The 18,834-nt window shown below is 37.8% G+C and overlaps 1 protein-coding gene across 2 annotated transcripts in view; it reads left to right on the top strand.

Moving 5' to 3' along the window:
- Positions 1–18,834, top strand: part of LOC121375602 (cholinesterase-like) — a 102,389-nt gene that overhangs the window by 25,197 nt on the left and 58,358 nt on the right. For both annotated transcript variants that reach the window (XM_041503144.1, XM_041503142.1), the window contains exon 2: positions 18,206–18,370. In XM_041503144.1, coding sequence (XP_041359078.1) covers positions 18,206–18,370 — 165 coding nt within the window. The remainder of the gene's footprint in view (positions 1–18,205; positions 18,371–18,834) is intronic.

Raw genomic sequence — 18,834 nt, 5'->3', positions numbered from 1 at the left:
TAATGTCGTGTGTTCGTCCACATATACGTATTCGTGTGTCTTAAAGTTACCCGGTAACGTAAAACTTCGAACATGGCTTAATATTTAAAGTGGCCGTCTCGTTTTTTGTTTTGTAGAATTGTGCAGGTAGATGTATTTACGGAAGGGTATTATTATTTTAAAGATGCAAGGGTACATTTAAAAATATATATTTAATGCTTAGAATAGAATATTAAATTTCTTAATGTTGCGCGCCATTCCTCGACTTTAACTGTACTCACTAATTTAGGTCACATAAAAATGTATGTATATGTGTGTGTGTGTGTGTGTGTGTGTGTGTGTGTGTGTATATATATATATATATATATATATATATATGTGTGTGTGTGTGTGTGTGTGTGTGTGTGTGTGTGTGTGTGTGTGTGTGTGTGTGTGTGTGTCTGTGTGTGTGTGTATATATAAAATCTTGACTGGTCAAATTTTAATCACAAGACTTTATTTTGTGACGTTTCTGTGTATGTTTCAGCGCTAGACCTAGTTAACGAGTTTACCGCTGCCAAATATAGAGACTTTCAACCCACATTACTCACATTGTTTACAATTAATGTCGCAGATGAAAATAATGATAATGGATGATAAAAAGAATACTCCCCTCGTGTCTCGTTGATAAAAGTACAATATATAAAAAGTATATACTGTTATCAACTCATGCTGTTAAATTATGATATCACAAGACACCCATTGGGCTATTTCTCATTCCAGCCAGTGCACCACGACTGATATATCAAAGGGCGTGGTATGTGCTATCCTGTATGTAGGATAATGCATATAAAAGATCCCTAGCTACTAAAGGAAAAATGTTGCGGGTTTCCTTTCTAAGAGTCAAAGACTTTGTGTTAAAATTACCCAATGTTTGACATCCAATAGCCGATGATAAATAAATCAATGTGCTCTAGTGGTGTCGTAAAAACAAAACAAACAAACAAATTATTACAAGTTATTTATTTATGAGCCGATTGTTGTTTTTTAATTGTACACAAATCGTACACAAAATTAGTAATATCTTGGTTATTTCCAAAACAGTTTTACTTTTCTTCTTCTTTTTTTTCTTCTTCTTTCAAACTGAAATTATTTACTCTTTTTTTTGTAGGATGATGGGACGGGCTATAGTTTCAAGTATTCTACATTTTTGAGTTAAATAGGTTGAACGTACATTTGAGAACATTAACTCTAAAGTTCACTAGTTTATCAAGCACGTCTTGTGAATGCTATTTACCAAACAGAAGAAAATAACGAAATTCTTTGATGTTGGCAAAGACACCAAATAAAAAATATTTACTTTCTTTTCATGACGTTCTACAATAATATGTAAATTATAAATATGAATTCAAAGAAACCTAAATTTTTTTCTTCTGCAAAATGTTGAAATCATTCTTCTTGAAATACATGAAAACACGTCCCCGCTTGTGAATTTGTCACACCTGCCTAGTCAAATATTTTAGATCAACATCGATATGTACAATCTGAGAAATAGAGTATGTTTATTCTTTCGTATCAGTGTTCGCACAAACTCGTTGAAAGCGCAAAACGAACTCGGCCCATTTTTAACTGTGTTTCGCGTTTTCACTTAGCAAAGCATTTCATAGTTTGTCTAAACCCACTCTAGTCCTATTACAAATATCGCAAAAATTCCATACAAAGATACACATTGTTACTTGGGGCACATTTTTGTTTTCTTTCTTTTTCTTTTTTTTATCCTTTTTTTTCTAGCGATCCTGTTCCGCACACACCACTCCAGTTGATATTTTATAATCAACCACTCGAACGTAGACTTTTAAATGTCAGTGTCTGAAATATGGGATAGAGGTTTATAAACAGCGCAGTTTCAATTGTACCGGACTTGCGTTCGTGTCTCGAAGGCATCCAACTAACAAGGCACTCGCGCGAATTTCCGTGATTGCTGTTCAAATTATTGTTTGTTTTATTCTCTCTTTTTTACCGCATGCACAAATCCACTGGTTATTTTCTAACTCGTGTAAACATTTAATGACGCATGCCGTGTTATTTTCACTCGCTAAATTTAAAATGCTATCTGAACTCATTGTTGTTGCAACGGAAATATTATATTTGGCTTTCAACGTGTGGTTAACTGCGTACAAGATGAGATGTTCAATTAAAGCCACAATGACGCAAACATTTTTAAAGATACTGTCACACTGGCATAGTCAAGATTTTACATGGGGGGCAGCCCACATTGGGGGGGGGGGGCAACCCATACTATATGTATGTATGGATGGTTTTATAAAATTTGATAGAGCTTTAAAAAAAAGGTTTGATGGGGGGTGGGTGGCCCGCGTGACCGCCCCCTCGCCCCCCCCCCCCCCCCCCCCACCCCCACCCCCCCTTCCCGGCTACGACACTGGACTGTCAAAAGTTTGCAGTAATCGTGAACTGTTTCCGAGTAACAGAGCCATTTGGGCGACAAAAATAACATAGTACATAATGTTTTTGTTTAGAATACCAGTGCCTATGTATCCAATATGTTTGCGATCGTGTGCTAATTTTTTTAATAAGTCTTTGTTCATTTTACTTTGTTATATATTTTTTTCGTACGTACGAAATTATTGGCAGGTAAAATCTGGTTTGCACTACTACGAATATTAGGACGACAATAAACACATTGTTTATACGTATACTGATATTCTAAAGAGGAAACTAGCTTTAATATGGAATTTGTCGCCATTAACAATGATTTGTTGGCCGTAAACATGTTATAATGACAACACACTGAGGACAGTCCCTTTAAAGCTACATGAATACTGACTAGGCCATTCTAGTTTCATTTTGTATCTCAAACCCTTTAAAGCTACATGAATACTGACTAGGCCATTCTAGTTTCATTTTGTATCTCAAACCCTTTAAAGCTACATGAATACAGACTAAGCCATTCTAGTTTTATTTTCTATCACAAACCCTTTAATGTTACATGAATACTGACTAGGCCATTCTAGTTTTATTTTGTATTTTGTATCACAAACTCTTTAAAGCTACATGAATACTGACTAGGCCATTCTAGTTTTATTTTGTATCTTCTATCACAAACCCTTTAAAGCTACATGAATACTGACTAGGCCATTCTAGTTTTATTTTGTATCACAAACCCTTTAATGTTACATGAATACTGACTAGGCCATTCTAGTTTTATTTTGTATCACAAACCCTTTAATGTTACATGAATACAGACTAGGCCATTCTAGTTTTATTTTGTATCTTCTATCACAAACCCTTTAATGTTACATGAATACAGACTAGGCCATTCTAGTTTTATGTGGTATATTGTATATAAACAATTTCTTCTCTTCAGCATATTGCTACATGAAACCTTTGTTTTAGCAGCTGTTTTTTGTTTTAATTTGTTTTATGTGTATATAGTTATATCTTTCTATCTCGGAAAACGAGTTGTTTTATCCTTGCCGGCAAAACTAGCCGTTCTCAAGCAATGGTTTTGTCATGGTCTAGATTAATTTTGTTAATTTTATGTCCGACTCCACGCTTGTCTCTCGTTTGTGTCTAAATATTTTCTAGTTTGTTTATTTTGTTTAACGACACCACTAGAGCACATTGATTAATTAATCATCGGCTCTTGGATGTCAAACATTTGGTAATTCTGACACGTAGTCACAAGAAACCCGCTACATTTTTTTCCCTAATGCAACAAGGGATCTTTTATATGCACTTTCCCACAGACAGGAAAGCACATATAACGGCCTTTGATTAGTTGTGGTGCACTGGTTGGAACGAGAAAAAACCTAATCAGTGGAATGGATCCACCAAGATGGTTCGATCCTGCTACGCAAGCACCTGAAGCGAGCACTCAACCAAATGAGGTTAAATCTCGCCCCGAAATAAATATTTTCTAGATGCTATATGTCAAACTGGCGACAGCTACTCTTTAAAGACGCTGACAGCTGAAATGAACTGGTGTTATTAGAAAAACACCAGATTATTACGAATGCAGTTGCGTTTTTGCCTTCTTACATTAGTATAATAAGTTTAATTGTGGAAAGGCAAGATAGTGCCTTTAATGAAAATAGATTCCTTATCAGTGAGCGGAATTTAGCTCAACAGTCCGTCCGTTTCTTGCACACCTTTTGAAAACAATATTGTGTGAGATTTGTTGTATCATACAATGATATTCCACATATTATGTTGGTTATCAATTTAAAGACATCTTGATACCTGCTGCATTGTGGTTTAAATTAACATTACCAAAACCGATTTCTGCCTATGTTGTATAGGTCGATGCAAGCGCAAGTTTGGTAAATACATTTTAGTTAACATAACGAAATTACTTTTAAACCTTTTTTTTTTCAATATGTAAAAAAAAAAAAAAAAAAAAAAAAAAAAAAAAACTCTTTGTTTTAAAATGTATAAACTCCCTTTTGGTTATTAGATACATTTTAAAACACTTTTCAGGTAAGCGGTATCTAACGCCTATTCATGTCGTATTCTCTATTGGTACACCGGGTAGTATCGATCCTATGACCCGTGGCTCCTTAATAAGTGACTGTAACAGTTATGTGGAGGTTTCTCCGGCATCTTATTAGTCCCTTACCGGTCCGACCGGAAAGGACTATAGATTTCGTTTCAGTCCTTCTGTCTGCCCTTCTCTCCATCCTTCTGTCTGTCTGTCTGTCTATCTGTCCGTCTGTCCCACATGTAGCTTTCCGTACTTTTTGTTTTTCGCAAAATATAGAGCTGAAATTATGTATAGTTTTATCATGTTTTGTTACAGATCAAGTAGGACTTTCATGGTGCTTTACCCAGTTTTTCATAGAGTTATGGCGCTTAAACGTAGGAGATATGAAAATGTGTTGGGCCCGGTAGGGGACACGTATTGCTTTAACAGGACTGACAGAATGCTTGTTTATTTATTTATTTATTTATTTTATTTATTTATTTTATTTATCTATTTTTATTTATTTATCTTTTTTTTTATTTTTTATTTTTTTTTTAATCTTTTTTTTATTTATTGCGCTGTTCACCAGCAACATTCTGGGGCTCAAGCTCATAAATTGTTTTCTGTGTTTATTAAAGACTGTTCCATATCCCCGTCGTTGTAGGGTGACGTGTATATGTTTCAAACTGACAGCCACGCGTCACCTGAAAGGGTCTGCGTATGACGTCACAGACGCCGTTTTAGCGACCCGATTAACACGGAATAAGTAAATAAGGAGGTAGATGTATGTGTAGTAACTCACGGTGTTACATGCTGATTTAGTGGAAAAGACAAAATAGGGCCAGTCGGGCAGAACGTGTTCGTGGTTTTGCTATATCATTCCAGTTTGCACTGACGGAGACACACACAGAGAGAGAGAGAGAGAGAGAGAGAGAGAGAGAGAGAGAGAGAGAGAGAGAGAGAGAGAGAGAGAGAGAGAGAGAGAGAGAGAGAGATGAGAGAGATATGAGAGAGAGAGAGAAGGGGGATGTGGGGGGGGGGGGGGCAAGAAGAGACAAATAGAGAGAAAGAGTAGGGAGAGAGAAGAGAACACGGGGAGAGACAGAGAATGTTTATCACTCGTACAAAACGTTTACTATGTTCTGCTGTCATATGATATGCTAACTCACCAATGTTGAAAGACCTTCAAGATTATTAAATTTTCCTAGAATCACTAGTTTTTAAACCTAGTGTTAAAAACGGGTACCGACATTATAATGATGCAAGGTAAACAAGCACTACGTCAGCTAGTTTATTCCTGTCGCAATCCAAGCAGCCACTTTATCCAGCACGTTTTAAATTACACACCATGTAAACAATATCCCCAGGCCATTTAATTTAACAGTGTGATCTTGTTGTCACGGGTATTTGGACCCCTAGTGAGGGCCATATAATCCCCAAGATGAGAATGTGATTAACAAGACAAAAGGGCGTTAATTCATATCCCAAAGGCATACACAGTTGTGGGTCGTTTTCCTCCATACAACGTAAAGCACCCCACGAAATCACTAATTTCAATGGGTTTATTAAAAACACCGTGTGGATGACTACACGATAACAACGAACGTGTTTCGAGTGAATTTTCAGCTTTCTGTTTATTTTTCAATCACATACAGAAGACAAATAGCCGCCATCTTGATCACGTGGTTTAAGTTACTTGGCGACGAGAACAGAGAGTTTAAATTAGATGTGTTCGCACTTTTTATAATGGGAACCGAAGCATGCGACCGACAACAGTTCTGAAGTCTAAAGGGTTAATTATACGTCAGCCTTCATTGATACGTTGACGTCTTCACCGGGTCAGGGGGCGTAACTCCGTTAGTCACATGCCAGTCAAGTTAATGTCAGTTTTTAATTGTCATTTTAAGATAGTTTCGTAAACTAGTAATTATTTATTTTAATATGCACGTATAATATTTGTGTTTCAAATAGAAAAAAAAATCCCGAAAATATCTTTAAATATTCATTTCATCGTTGACAACCAAAATTTATATTTATCTCCAGTCCTTTGAATGATTAAAGTCAAATCTGAGTTATGCAGTCACCTAAATAAGACAGAGTGAATTAACGTTTTTCGATTTTGAATTTTTTTTCTTTTCTTGAAGACTTTTTGAAAAACCCACAGAAAATACGTCTACGTGTCCTGTCCAAGCAATAAGGATGTGTTATAGAAGCTAGTCCCGATAGAGATCAGTGTCTGGTTTGATGTTAAACTTTAAAGAGAATAATGAGATTTTTGCGACTGAAGCAAAATTTAATAAATAAATAGAGCGGCGCAATCCAGGAAGTTAATCTTTAGGCGAAATGTGATTGGTTAATCTCCTCGTTATTCCGCGTTCATTGTGAAGGTATAATTAGCTGAAGATAAATAAATACCGAGTCTTGTCTATGTGATTGTATGAACGTAAATAAGGAAATATTTGTTTGTGCGAATTAAAAAAAAAACCCAGTAAATATAATTACTGTAATGCTGTTTATAGGTTAATTTTATGCGTGTATGTGTGTTTGTGTGTGTGTGTGTGGGGGGGGGGGGGGGGGGGGGGGGAGGGGGTTTAACGACGTTTCATAAAACATATTTGTAGCGTGTTATGGTGGGAGGTAAAGACGTTTGATAAAACATTTATCTAGCTGGTTAACCAAACTCTTTAAACCCATAACAACCTATCTAAATCTACTACTAACTGTTAATACCACCACCCCAACTATGAATGCTACTACTTCTCTCTTTTACCATAGCACAATCATCACCATTGTCGTCATCATCATCATATCATCATCATCATCACATCATCATCCTTATGATCATCATTATCATCATCATATCATCACCATCATCATATAATTTTTATGATCATCATTATGATCATTATCATCATCATATCATATCATCTCCACCTTCTGAAAAAACAGGCATGTTTAGCAACTCTATTGCCCGAACAAAACATTGGCTACTGAGTGTCAAATACAAACTGCATGCAATTAACAACAACATTAATTAAAGGAAGAAGAAAACCCAGGCATGTTTAGCAACTCTATTGCCCGAACAAAACATTGGCTACTGAGTGTCAAATACAAACTGCATGCAATAAACAACATTAATAATAATGGTGTTGATGGTTATGATGATGAGAATGATAATGCTGCTGCTGCCGTTGATGATGATAATGATGATTGCGATCATAATGATGATGATGCGATGATGATGATAATGATGATGATGGTGGTGGTGATGATGATCATAATGATGAAGATCTTAATATGGTAAAATAAAGAAAAATAGAAGCAATAGTAGTAGAAGTGGTGGTGGTATTAGTAGTAGTAGTAGTAGTAGCAGCACAATGGGTACTAATAGTAGTGATGGTACGAGTAATACTAGTAGCGATGGTAATAAAACCACAAATAAAATACAGAAATCAAACCGCGAAGAAACCGGTATTTAAAATTACGACAAGAAAGTACCAACAGAAGATACAGCCGTGCGGTGTAAGACACGAGCACCGCTAGACGGCGTTCTTGACGCGATATTAACATTATTTAAGCGGCAGGTACCTGTTATCGGATGTAATCCGTGACTCTGAAATCTCCTCCGATAGCTGTCTGATAACTGCAGCCAATTAGCAACCTAATACTCGTCCAAAGTAATTACTTCTCAATGCGATACACTTTGCCTCATATCGTTTTGCACTAAACTACCTCTTTTCTCCTTCAACAAAAACGCCCCGTTGCATTTGACACACTCGATTTTCTTGCTTCTTGGTGATCCCCACCCAAGTAAAAAATTAGCAAGGGTTTTTTTCCCTGCTGTCTCTGTCTCTTACTGTCTGTCTGTCTGTCTCTCTCTCTCTCTCTCTCTCTCTCTCTCTCTCTCTCTCTCTCTCTCTCTCTCTCTCTCTCTCTCTCTCTCTCTCTCTCTCTCTCTCTCTCGCTAAACTCAGCACAGATTTTCCCCCGTGCATTAACCAAAGCGAACCTGCAGTAACCATGTTTTATCAACTTTCTGTTACGGGCAACAAATACATCAACGTTATGTAACGTATCATTTAAAAACAACAATTAATAACCACTTTTTTTATCTGCACCGAGCACACATTTTATGTCGAAATATCTTAAATCTTACAATAAACACTCTTTGGTATCTTTCAAGATAAAATAAACACAGGGCTTAAAGTAGCATTTTAACTTTTCCCGAATGTCCCACCTAAACGTTGTGTTCCCCGACGGGCAACAGCTTTTAGCACGCCATTGGCACCGGTTATCTCACTATCTGATAATGCAACACCGAGCCAGGGTTCATGAAAACTATCGAGTGACTCTGACTCTCACAGAGAAAAAAACAAGTTACATGTTTATCTGTTCTCGCACCGTGGTCTTCAGTGCACGCCAGTCACACCGAAAGACTGAAAAGGTTTATCATTCGACTGGCATCTTCCTGTGCAGAGCCATTGTCAGGCATGCGTACTCGCAGGGTGGTAATCTGGCTCTCGCGCCCAACGTGAATCCGCGAGATTACAGAGCGTACCAGTCAAACCAGGAAATAGAAAATGTTTATCATTTGACTGACATCTTTGCACGCTGCGCCATTTTTGCGCATGCGTATCTACATGCGTAAAAAGAATTATAACTCTTCTGTCTTCAATTTTTAAAGTTTTCTTTTTTTTAAATTCAAATATATTACTCCAACATATTCTTTTTTTTATCTTTTTCCCTGCATGTTTTGCTTCTTTTTTTCTTTCTTTTTTTGTAACGTACGTAAAATGAGATGTGTAATTAGCATAATGTATATATATTATAATGTTGACGGCAATATAGTTTTCTTTTGTCAGTTGAAACACATAAAAGAAAGGAGATGAAAGAATGACTGCTGAACACTACCACAGAACATTATTTCATCTGCGGATGTGACACGTCAAACAAATGCTAATTAAGACAATAATGGCTTAGTGAAAGAAAGAAAATGTTACTCTATTCGACGCATTCTTTCGTTTATTCGTTTATTTGGATGTTATAAGATCATTTCTTATACACGCATAGTTTCGGAGATCGATTTGATTGGCTGCTACATGGCGATGACCTTCATGTCACAGTCACTCGTCCACTGAAATTAACATTACAGATATCGAATTATTCCGTAAAGTATATTTGTTTTGTTTAATGGCACTGTTAGAGCCCATTGATGAATTAATATTGAGCTATTGGATGTCAAACATTTGACAATTCTCACATATAATCTGCAAAGGAAATGCATTGTCATTTTTGTTACCAGATAGGGATTTTAATATGCTCTTTCGCACAGAAAGGAAAGCATTTACCACGACATCTGATATGCATACGTTCGTTGTATAGCTTCGGTTGGTGAATGTGAGTCACACCTCTCCATTGCCCAAACCACATTTACGTGCCTATATCCAATTAAGGTTCAAGCACGCCCGCCCTGGACACGACAATTCATTCATACATTTATACTTATTTTCGGGTTTTTTTTTTATCCAATTAAAGTTCAAGCACGATGTCCTGAGCACACACCTCAGCCATCTGGGCTGTCTGTCCAGAAAAGTGGGCTAGTGGTGTAATGGGAGCCGGTACCGGGCTGCGAACCTAGTACCTACCGGCCCTATGTTCGATGACTTAATCACTAACTACACCACCGAGGCCGGTGGCCGTGGTTGAGTCTTGACTCAGTTTGTGTCTCAGTCCTGGCTGAGTCTTCACTCGGTTTGTGTTTCAGCCCTGCAGGTAGCAGACGAGTATGTTAACCACTACACCACAACCCTGGCTGAGTCTTGATTCGGTTTGTGTTTCAGTCCTGGCTGAGTCTAGACTCGGTTTGTGTTTCAGCCCCGGAGGTACCAGACGAGTATGTTAACCACTCGTCACCTCGCGTCGTGGCGGTGCCAGTGTTTGCTTCATTACGAAGATGCCCGGCGGTTATCGAGTCGTGGCCCTTATCGCGATTTCTAGACTCGCCCGCTGAAGGATCGATTACCTGCAGACGGACGAACGTCCCACTTCAATCCATTTATCATGACGGTCAAACAATCTCACAATAAACATTATCCACTTTGTTACTACTCGATTCAGTAATCGCCATTGTTTTTAGACTGGCACCTTTGTGTTTGTTTATCAGACGAAATAGACGGCTGTGTACTAGTCAGTTGTACGAAGGAACTTCTTTCAAGATGGCTGCTTATTTGTTTTCTGAAATTCAAGATGGCCACTAATTTCCTTCTTTATCATCTTTAGTACAGTCCTAATTCTAAATGTTTAAGTCAATCGTCAAAGTACATATTTTATTAGGTGTATAAAAGACACATTGACTTTTCTTGATGTTGTTATTATTAATCATTTCTGTATAATTCATATACGGAAATAAATGATTGAATTGAATTGATATGGATGATACATCCTAACCCATTGAGAAATTCAGAAATAGACTTAGGGATAAAACGAGAGAGTGAATTTATGGATCAATGAAATATAAATTGCAATTACGAAAACTGAAAATATTTAGTATTGAGCCAATAAATAGCTTGCGAATCACACCTGCACATGCTAATATTTGAAACGTTTTTGTTGCGGGTTTTTTTTTTTTCAGACATAATAAGAAAAGTATATTTTTCTTACCGTTTCTTTTTTCCCTTGGTATTTTTGAATATGTGTCGATCGAACTACCTTTTTCATTAAACCTGGTAAAACAAATTTGTCAACTTTATATAACTTTTTTATATAGTAGGGCCTAATTGAGGATATATAAAGGGTGTATTTTTTAAAAATGATAATTTTTATACATTGGTATATATTGTGGGTGTTTGCAAAATTATTTAATTTTGTTATATGGGCTGTGGATATTAAACCTTCCTTTCTCCAACTTATCCATTTCTGAAAGAATCGTTACTTTGCCTTTAATACGCGGAATAGAATGTGTAACGAAAACATCTCTCTCCCTCTCTCTCTCTCTCTCTCTCTCTCTCTCTCTCTCTCTCCTCTCTCTCTCCTCTCTCTCTCTCTCTCTCTCTCTCTTCACCTCCTCCCTTCTCTCCCTCTTAAAATGTTGTGTTTTATTTTAAAGTAACATGTGTTTAACATTTCGTGAAAACATGTGGCAAACATAGGTGATTATTTTATTGTCGATCTTTGCACTGAATTAACCACATTTGGGACGAATTGTATTTACAAATTACTTAAATTAACCAAAATGTATTCAAAAGATGTTTTTTATTTATTCTTTCATTAGACATAACTGTAAATTTGCAATAATTCTTTTGAAAGAAAAGCCATAAAGAAATGTATTTGGGCCATTTGGTACAATCAGAAAGGAATCAAAACATCTGTATATTCTAGACAAAAGCTAACATTTCATTCATTGTATGTTCGTCTGTACCTTCGTTCTTTTGGTTATATTTTTATTCTTTTATTCAGTCAATTTTTAAGCACTCTGTGCTGGGCCCTGGTTTCTTATTTATTTATTTATTTATTTATTTATTTATTTAAATTGTATTTATTGTAATTAGTAAGTAGTCATCTTACGCCTCCTAAATCAGCTGTTAGAGCTAATGCTGGTAGATGAACCCAGCCCCTACCAGCCTTCAAGACAACAACACTTATGTTTAAAGTTTAAAGTTGCAAATACCAGACGCATTAATAGGAATACGCATTTAGTGTGCACGTGTCCTGATGCAATAATATCATGATGTGTTATTTACCTGGGGGCCTTTTTACGAACTAATCTTAGAGCTAAAATCACCTTAACGTATAAGTTGTTAGGTGATTTTAGCGTTACAGTCGCCTCGTGAAACGGGCCCCAGATTTACTCCATCAGTTTAAGAAGGATTTTAAAGCAAACCTTTATAATTTGTATTAAAATAATTTTAGTATTACAACACTGAAGCTTGTGTAATTGCTGTTTCTATTTGTGTATAAATAGTTCGTTGTTGTTTGTGGGTGGTGGGTGAAAATGTTATAATAAGTTATAGTCTGTCAGTTTGTGCGAGCCTGCATACGTTTCCAATGACTGTCGGCCTTTATCTTTCACGCCTTTAATTTTAGTATCCAACTTCTACAAGTGAGATATTGCATGCTAGCGTTTAACAACTTTAACTTAATTAAGATATCATTGTTTAGAAATCTACCTCCCTTGTACGCTAGATTTTATTATGTTCTAGTCTCTATTTATTTTGTTATTGTTAGGTAACAGTGTCGCTTTTGTTTGTTCCCGTCTTTATTTTCACTTGTAGTCTTCTACGTCTTAAATAATGCTGTCAAGCTGTTGAGATTGACTAAACTGGAAGCCACTGTTCGTCATGTGGTAGTGTTGATAAATAAACAAATGTCTTGAGGGCGGGTCTGTGCACAGACATCGAGTGATAAATAAGAAACCCACTTGAGACTGGGCGTCATAACAATTATCTCCAGTGAACCTTGCTAATTGTCCATGACCTAATCCCTTTGTAAATGTGTAACTGTCATCGTAAATTTCAAGCCCTGCCCGTGGTGATCTCTTGCTTTCTTTCTCTCTGCCTATCTTTTTTCCTTTTCTTTCTCCGTCAACTGCACTTTCCCCAACCGCCTTCTCGTAATACAATATTTTTGTTATTAGACATCGGTCTGTCTGTCTGTCTGTTTGTGTCTGTCTCTCTTTCTTAATCACATATGTATGTATTGATGTATGAATATCTATATATTGTATGTATGTCGAGGTTGACTATTACATACATAGATATTAACGCACTGGCGCAGGGGATAATTAAATCCTTTCTGGCCTCACAAATTGTCCCATGCCGTTGCTGGGACTCGAACCTGTGGCACCGATTCGCCCGCAAAATGTATGTATGTGTTATGTATGTATGTATATATGTCTTGATGTATGTATTGATGTCTTGATGTATGTATTGATGTATATATGTATGTTGGGGCGGGACGTAGCCTAGTGGTCAAGCACTCGCTTGATGCACAGTCGGTTTGGGCTCGAGCCCCGTTGGTGGGTCTATTGAGATATCTCTCGTTCTAGCTAGTATACCACGACTGATATATCAAAGACCGTGGTATGTGCTATTTTATCTGTGGGACTGTGCATATAAAAGATCCCTTACTACTAATGGAAAAATGTAGCGGGTTTCCTCTCTAAGACTTTGTCAAAATTACCAAATGTTTGACATCCAATAGTCGATGATTATTAAAATCAATGTGCTCTAGTGGTGTCATTAACAAAGCAAACTTTTGTTTGTATGCATGTGTGTATGGATGGATGAGACGGACGGACGGATGGATGGATGGATGGATGGATGGATGGATGGATGGGTGGGTGGGTGGGTGGGTGGGTGGGTGGGAGTGCTGGTGGGTGAGTGGATGAGAGGATGGGATTTTGGGTCGATGGGTGAAGATAAGATAAAGATAAAAGATAAAAACTTTATTGCATATAGACATTCCACATACGGAACTGGATGTAAAACATATGCACAAACAAGACACAAACAAACATCATACTATTCTAAGGACTAAATAAGGACTAATTATGGGCAATACATGAATGAATGCATGAATGGATGATGGAATAATGGATGGATGGATAAATGGGTGAATGGATGCATACATGTATGTTTGTATTATGACTGCTATCTCTGTCTCGTCTGTTTCTCTGTCTTCGTTACACTGAATTGACTCAGTCGTCCGTACAATACTTAATAATAAGCTACGCAGGCTCCTCTTCCTTTTGTTCGACGATTGTTTGTAAAAGTCATTTGTGAACCGAGTTCCGTACTGACTGGGGGCTGTTTCGGGGCGATTTATGGAATTAGCCATCGAGATTTCGTCAGACTGTCTAGAAAATCCGTCTAACGAAGTGTATACTCACCTTCTTGAAGCTGCCCGTCAAAAGCTTGTTTGTCTAAATTGAGCCATATTAAAAATGGCCGCTGGCGCTGGTCAAGACAGAGCACGGACAGAGCAGAAAAACAAATACCTCTATGACCGCTGGTCCTGTCAAGAACCGCCGCAGAAAACAATTAAACGTTAAGAGTTAAGATCCAGCCCTTTAGTTAGAAAACGGAAACGTATATAACCTTCGTCACTGTGCGAAACGTAAACAATGCGTCATTCAATAAGCCAATAACTGACTTCATGTGTTATTGGGAGGCTCGCGATGTTTTCCTCATCTTAATTTGCGTCATTTAACGCAACACGTTCAACAATTTATTTGTATTAGCCGATTCTCGTGGATGAGCTATCCATTGATCTGGTATTAGAAGGTAACGAAAACCCTTGCCTTTTAATGCTATGACTAAACTATCAAATCATATCTTTAACGAACGTAAACTAGATATCTAGACTTAAGGTAAACCAGTTACTAGTACTCTATAACTTCAGTGAATTATTTAGCCTTTCCTCAGTCCGTGTAATACTAGCAGGCGAATCGAAAACCAGACTATTATCTTTGCCAATAAATTATCAATATGTATTCACAATTTATGTAACATGTTGTGGAAGATAACCTTCAAATAACAAGAAGCAATCAAAGTTCAGTGATTATCATGCGTCGTTATAATCTAGTCTGTGACTGCCATCTTGAATTCTGATCAAGTGTTACAAGTCCGCACCTCCCTGGATATTTTTATATAGACCTCAATGGTTAATAATTAATCAACGTAGAACAAAAAACTACTATATTAGAGAATTTTGGGTCAAGCCAAAAAACGGGGCTTTTGCTGCCGGACTATAGCAACAGAATTCTCAGACTGCCAACATGTACCGTAAACGTCACGGTCATCATAAAACATACGGTTACCAAACATTTTGACAAAAACTGTCTATTTTACAGTCTGTCAAATCCAAAACACGTTCTAGTAGTCCAAGCTGTCAGCTATTGTTCTACATATTTTTGTAGTATTGCTAGTAGAAGCTGGTAGTCTTGCTGCCTAATGCAAGAAAACATTGGAGAAAAATCGTTAAATACTTATTTAGTTAAAATCGGCACAAAATTAAAAGAGAAGCAGGACATTATATTCGTTGTAACATTTTGTTGTCTTTTATAAACTGCCCAACAAACTTTAATACTAAAGGCCAGTATACACGGTCCAATATATTTGGCGTTCACAAGGGAGCCAAAAATGTATGAAAGCGTTGCCAAAGAATGGTCATGCACCAACATTTTGCAACATCGGCCAACATCCTTCAGCTAAAAATAGTATATATATAGAGAGAGGGCCAGTACATACTTTGAACATTTGAAGTACTACGTCATGTTTCCATTTTGGTACCATAACTGTTGAAGCTTGTGTGCTGACCCTAACATATCTGAGTATAAATGACCAAATACACATGTATCAAATGAATGCTTGCTTGAAATGAATACTTGTGTATTCTGATACATTTATGATATAAAGAATGTAGTCAGAAAACTGTGAACATAATTAACACAGTGGATCGTGGTGCAGACATTATGGCAGTCAAAACAAACCTTTTTTAAAGCTGAAAAATGCTAACTAACTGCAAAAATAGCGATTTTAGAGCAGTGTTTACTGTTACCTGGTGTTTCTTAAATCCAATAGTGGCGAATTAACTTGTTATGTCTCTATTTCTCAGTATATACGCTATATGAGTAAACATTTAACAGGTGTAAGAATGAAAACTCAAGATGTATTTATGGCTCATAAAGGCGGGATTTAGCTCAGTGCTCGCTTGAGGTGCTTGCATCGCAGGATCTAACCACCTCTATTGATCCATTTTGTCTCGTTCCAACCAGTTAACCACAACTGGTCAAAAGCCGTGGTATGTGCTTTCCTGCCTGTGGGAAAGTGTATATACAAGATCCCTTGCTGCATTAGGAAAAACTTAGCGGGTTTCGCCTAATGACTACGTGTCAGAATTACCAAATGCTTGACATCGAATAGCCGATGATTAATAAATCAAATAAATTTTACAAATACTGTGTATCTGAGCCAGAATATCATGAAAAATACACATTTTATCCGACAAAGTTAAAGTTTGTTTATTTTAACGTAACCACTATATCACATTGGTTTATTAATAATCGGCTATTGGCTATCATACATTTGGTAATTCTGACACATAGTCTTAGAGAGGAAACCTGTATATTTGTTTTCATTAGTATGCACCATCGCACAGACAGGATAGCACATATCACACCCTTTGATATACCAGTCGTGGTGCACTTGCTAGAACGAGAATGGAATCACTAACGGGTAACGATCCTAGACTGACAGCATATCAAGCGAGCGCTTTACCACTGGGCTATGACCCGCCCAGACAAAGATGTAGAATACTTTTCGCATCGTTCAGCGGTGGAATTAAACTGTGATACGAGACCGCCCGAACCGCATGGCGCGTGCTGTGTTATCGCCCTGATCGCACATGATGGCCATGACACATCACATTAACTGGACACAGTTCAAAATGATCACACTTTAATGGTGCTGGGATGCCAACACTAATTATGCTAAATCTCTTACACCTGGAATGTATAAATCTGATGTAAGAAATTCTGTCATCATTTATTTTTACCGTCGCTCGCTGAATATTTGATATAAAAAAAGTCGTATAAATTATAATTTTCACGCAGGTAAGGTAGATTAAATGTAACGTGCTTCACATTACTAACCTAAGCGCTAGTCTGACATGGGAAAGGTGGCAGGATCGATCGCTTTGGTTGGACTCAGGTTTTACCCCCATCCCATCCAATGCCCCACGACTGGCACGTCAAAGACCATGGAATATACTATCCTGTTTATGGGAAGTACATGTAAAAAATCCCTTGCTACTTTGTCATTAGCAGTAGTCAATATGGCAGCAGTGAGTCCTCCCCTCCCCCCCCCCTCTCCTCCCTCCCCATAAACGAAATAACTTACTATTTTCTTTTTTATAATATTTATCTCTCTCTCTCTCTCTCTCTCTCTCTCTCTCTCTCTCTCTCTCTCTCTCTCTCTCTCTCTCTCTCTCTCTCTCTCTCTCTCTCTCTCTCTCTCTCTCTCTCTCTTAAATATCGAAATATTCATATATTAAATACCAAATAGCCATGGTGTATCACATATTTGAATGCTTTCCAAATACCTGTATTAGTTTCATTAGAAAATGTTAACTTTACTGGCAATGGGACCTGATTTAGTGTTATGGAACCTAATTCCCGCGTGCCAGTATGGAGCAACACTTACGGAAAATTCTATATCTAGTCTTCCCTGGCAATCTTGAGAATCTCAACAAATATCTTTAATTAAGAATTCTGAAGTGAGTCATGACAGAAGATAACTACATGTTTAACGTCTTGCCCCATGGAGTAATCACCCATATCGACAGCACTGTCGTTAAGTTGTCCACTTCAAGCCTGGCGGAGACTAGGTTCGTGTCCCATCAGTTCCTTTAGTGATAAGGTTCTTCAGACGAACCAGTGCTCCACGACTGGTATCTTAAAGGCCATGGTATGTGCTATTCTGGAAAAGTGCTAATTAATAGTAGAAGTAGTTATGTGGTCAATTACCATATCAGTCGCCTAATAGCTACACAGTGTGTTACGGTACCATTAAACTAATATAGAATTAAAAAAACCTATATTTAAAAACAATATCTATTTGCCTTTATATCGATGCAAAGTGTATATGGAAGAACCATTTCTGTAAGTCTAAAAAATAACATAATTATGCTAATCGTCTCTCCGAAATGACTTTGAACTTTACCAGTGATTTCTAATGACCTTGATCTTGATGAGTTATCGTTGTGTTTCAGGCTCCGAGAGCGCCGACGTCATGGGGGAGTCGGATACTGCACGCCGGGGAGCTCCCCCCGGCCTGCCCCCAGCCTCGCATGGGCGTGAACGCCATCGACTACCTCGTGCCGGGATTCAACAGGACAAACGAAGACTGCCTCTACCTCAACGTCCACGTGCCCAGGGTAAGTCCGTGTTAGCTAGGCGCTTCACTGGGGGGGGGGGGGGGTCAGGGGTGCGAAGAACCTTCTTCTGGCAGTTATTGTTTACTAGATGTAACCTATGCTTAGCACGGGAAAGTTCAGATGGGGTGTTGTGGCCTTACAGGGTGCTTTCTCCTAAAATACGACAGACATGTAGATAGACATCCCTTAAAAGCCGTGAATATATACACGGCTGCCTCCTGTTCTGAACAGAGGAGCCGGCCGAGGCCGTCATCTGTGCCCGTGAAAGGCGTGCGCTAAAACAGCTTTCTCTGAATGTGCACGTTAAACCCTATGACCTGACCTGACACAGCCGCCGTGTATATAAGCACTTCTATGCTAAGTGACGACGATGGCGGCGTCCATGAAGGTTGTATTTATGAAATTCATCTTTGTAAGCAATATCTTGCATGATGTGTGCACAAAACAATCATTGCTAAGTACGG

This window comes from Gigantopelta aegis, chromosome 6 (genome assembly GCF_016097555.1).
Source record: "Gigantopelta aegis isolate Gae_Host chromosome 6, Gae_host_genome, whole genome shotgun sequence".
NCBI lineage: Eukaryota > Metazoa > Mollusca > Gastropoda > Neomphalida > Peltospiridae > Gigantopelta > Gigantopelta aegis.
This window is presented reverse-complemented; position numbering and strand designations above follow the sequence as displayed.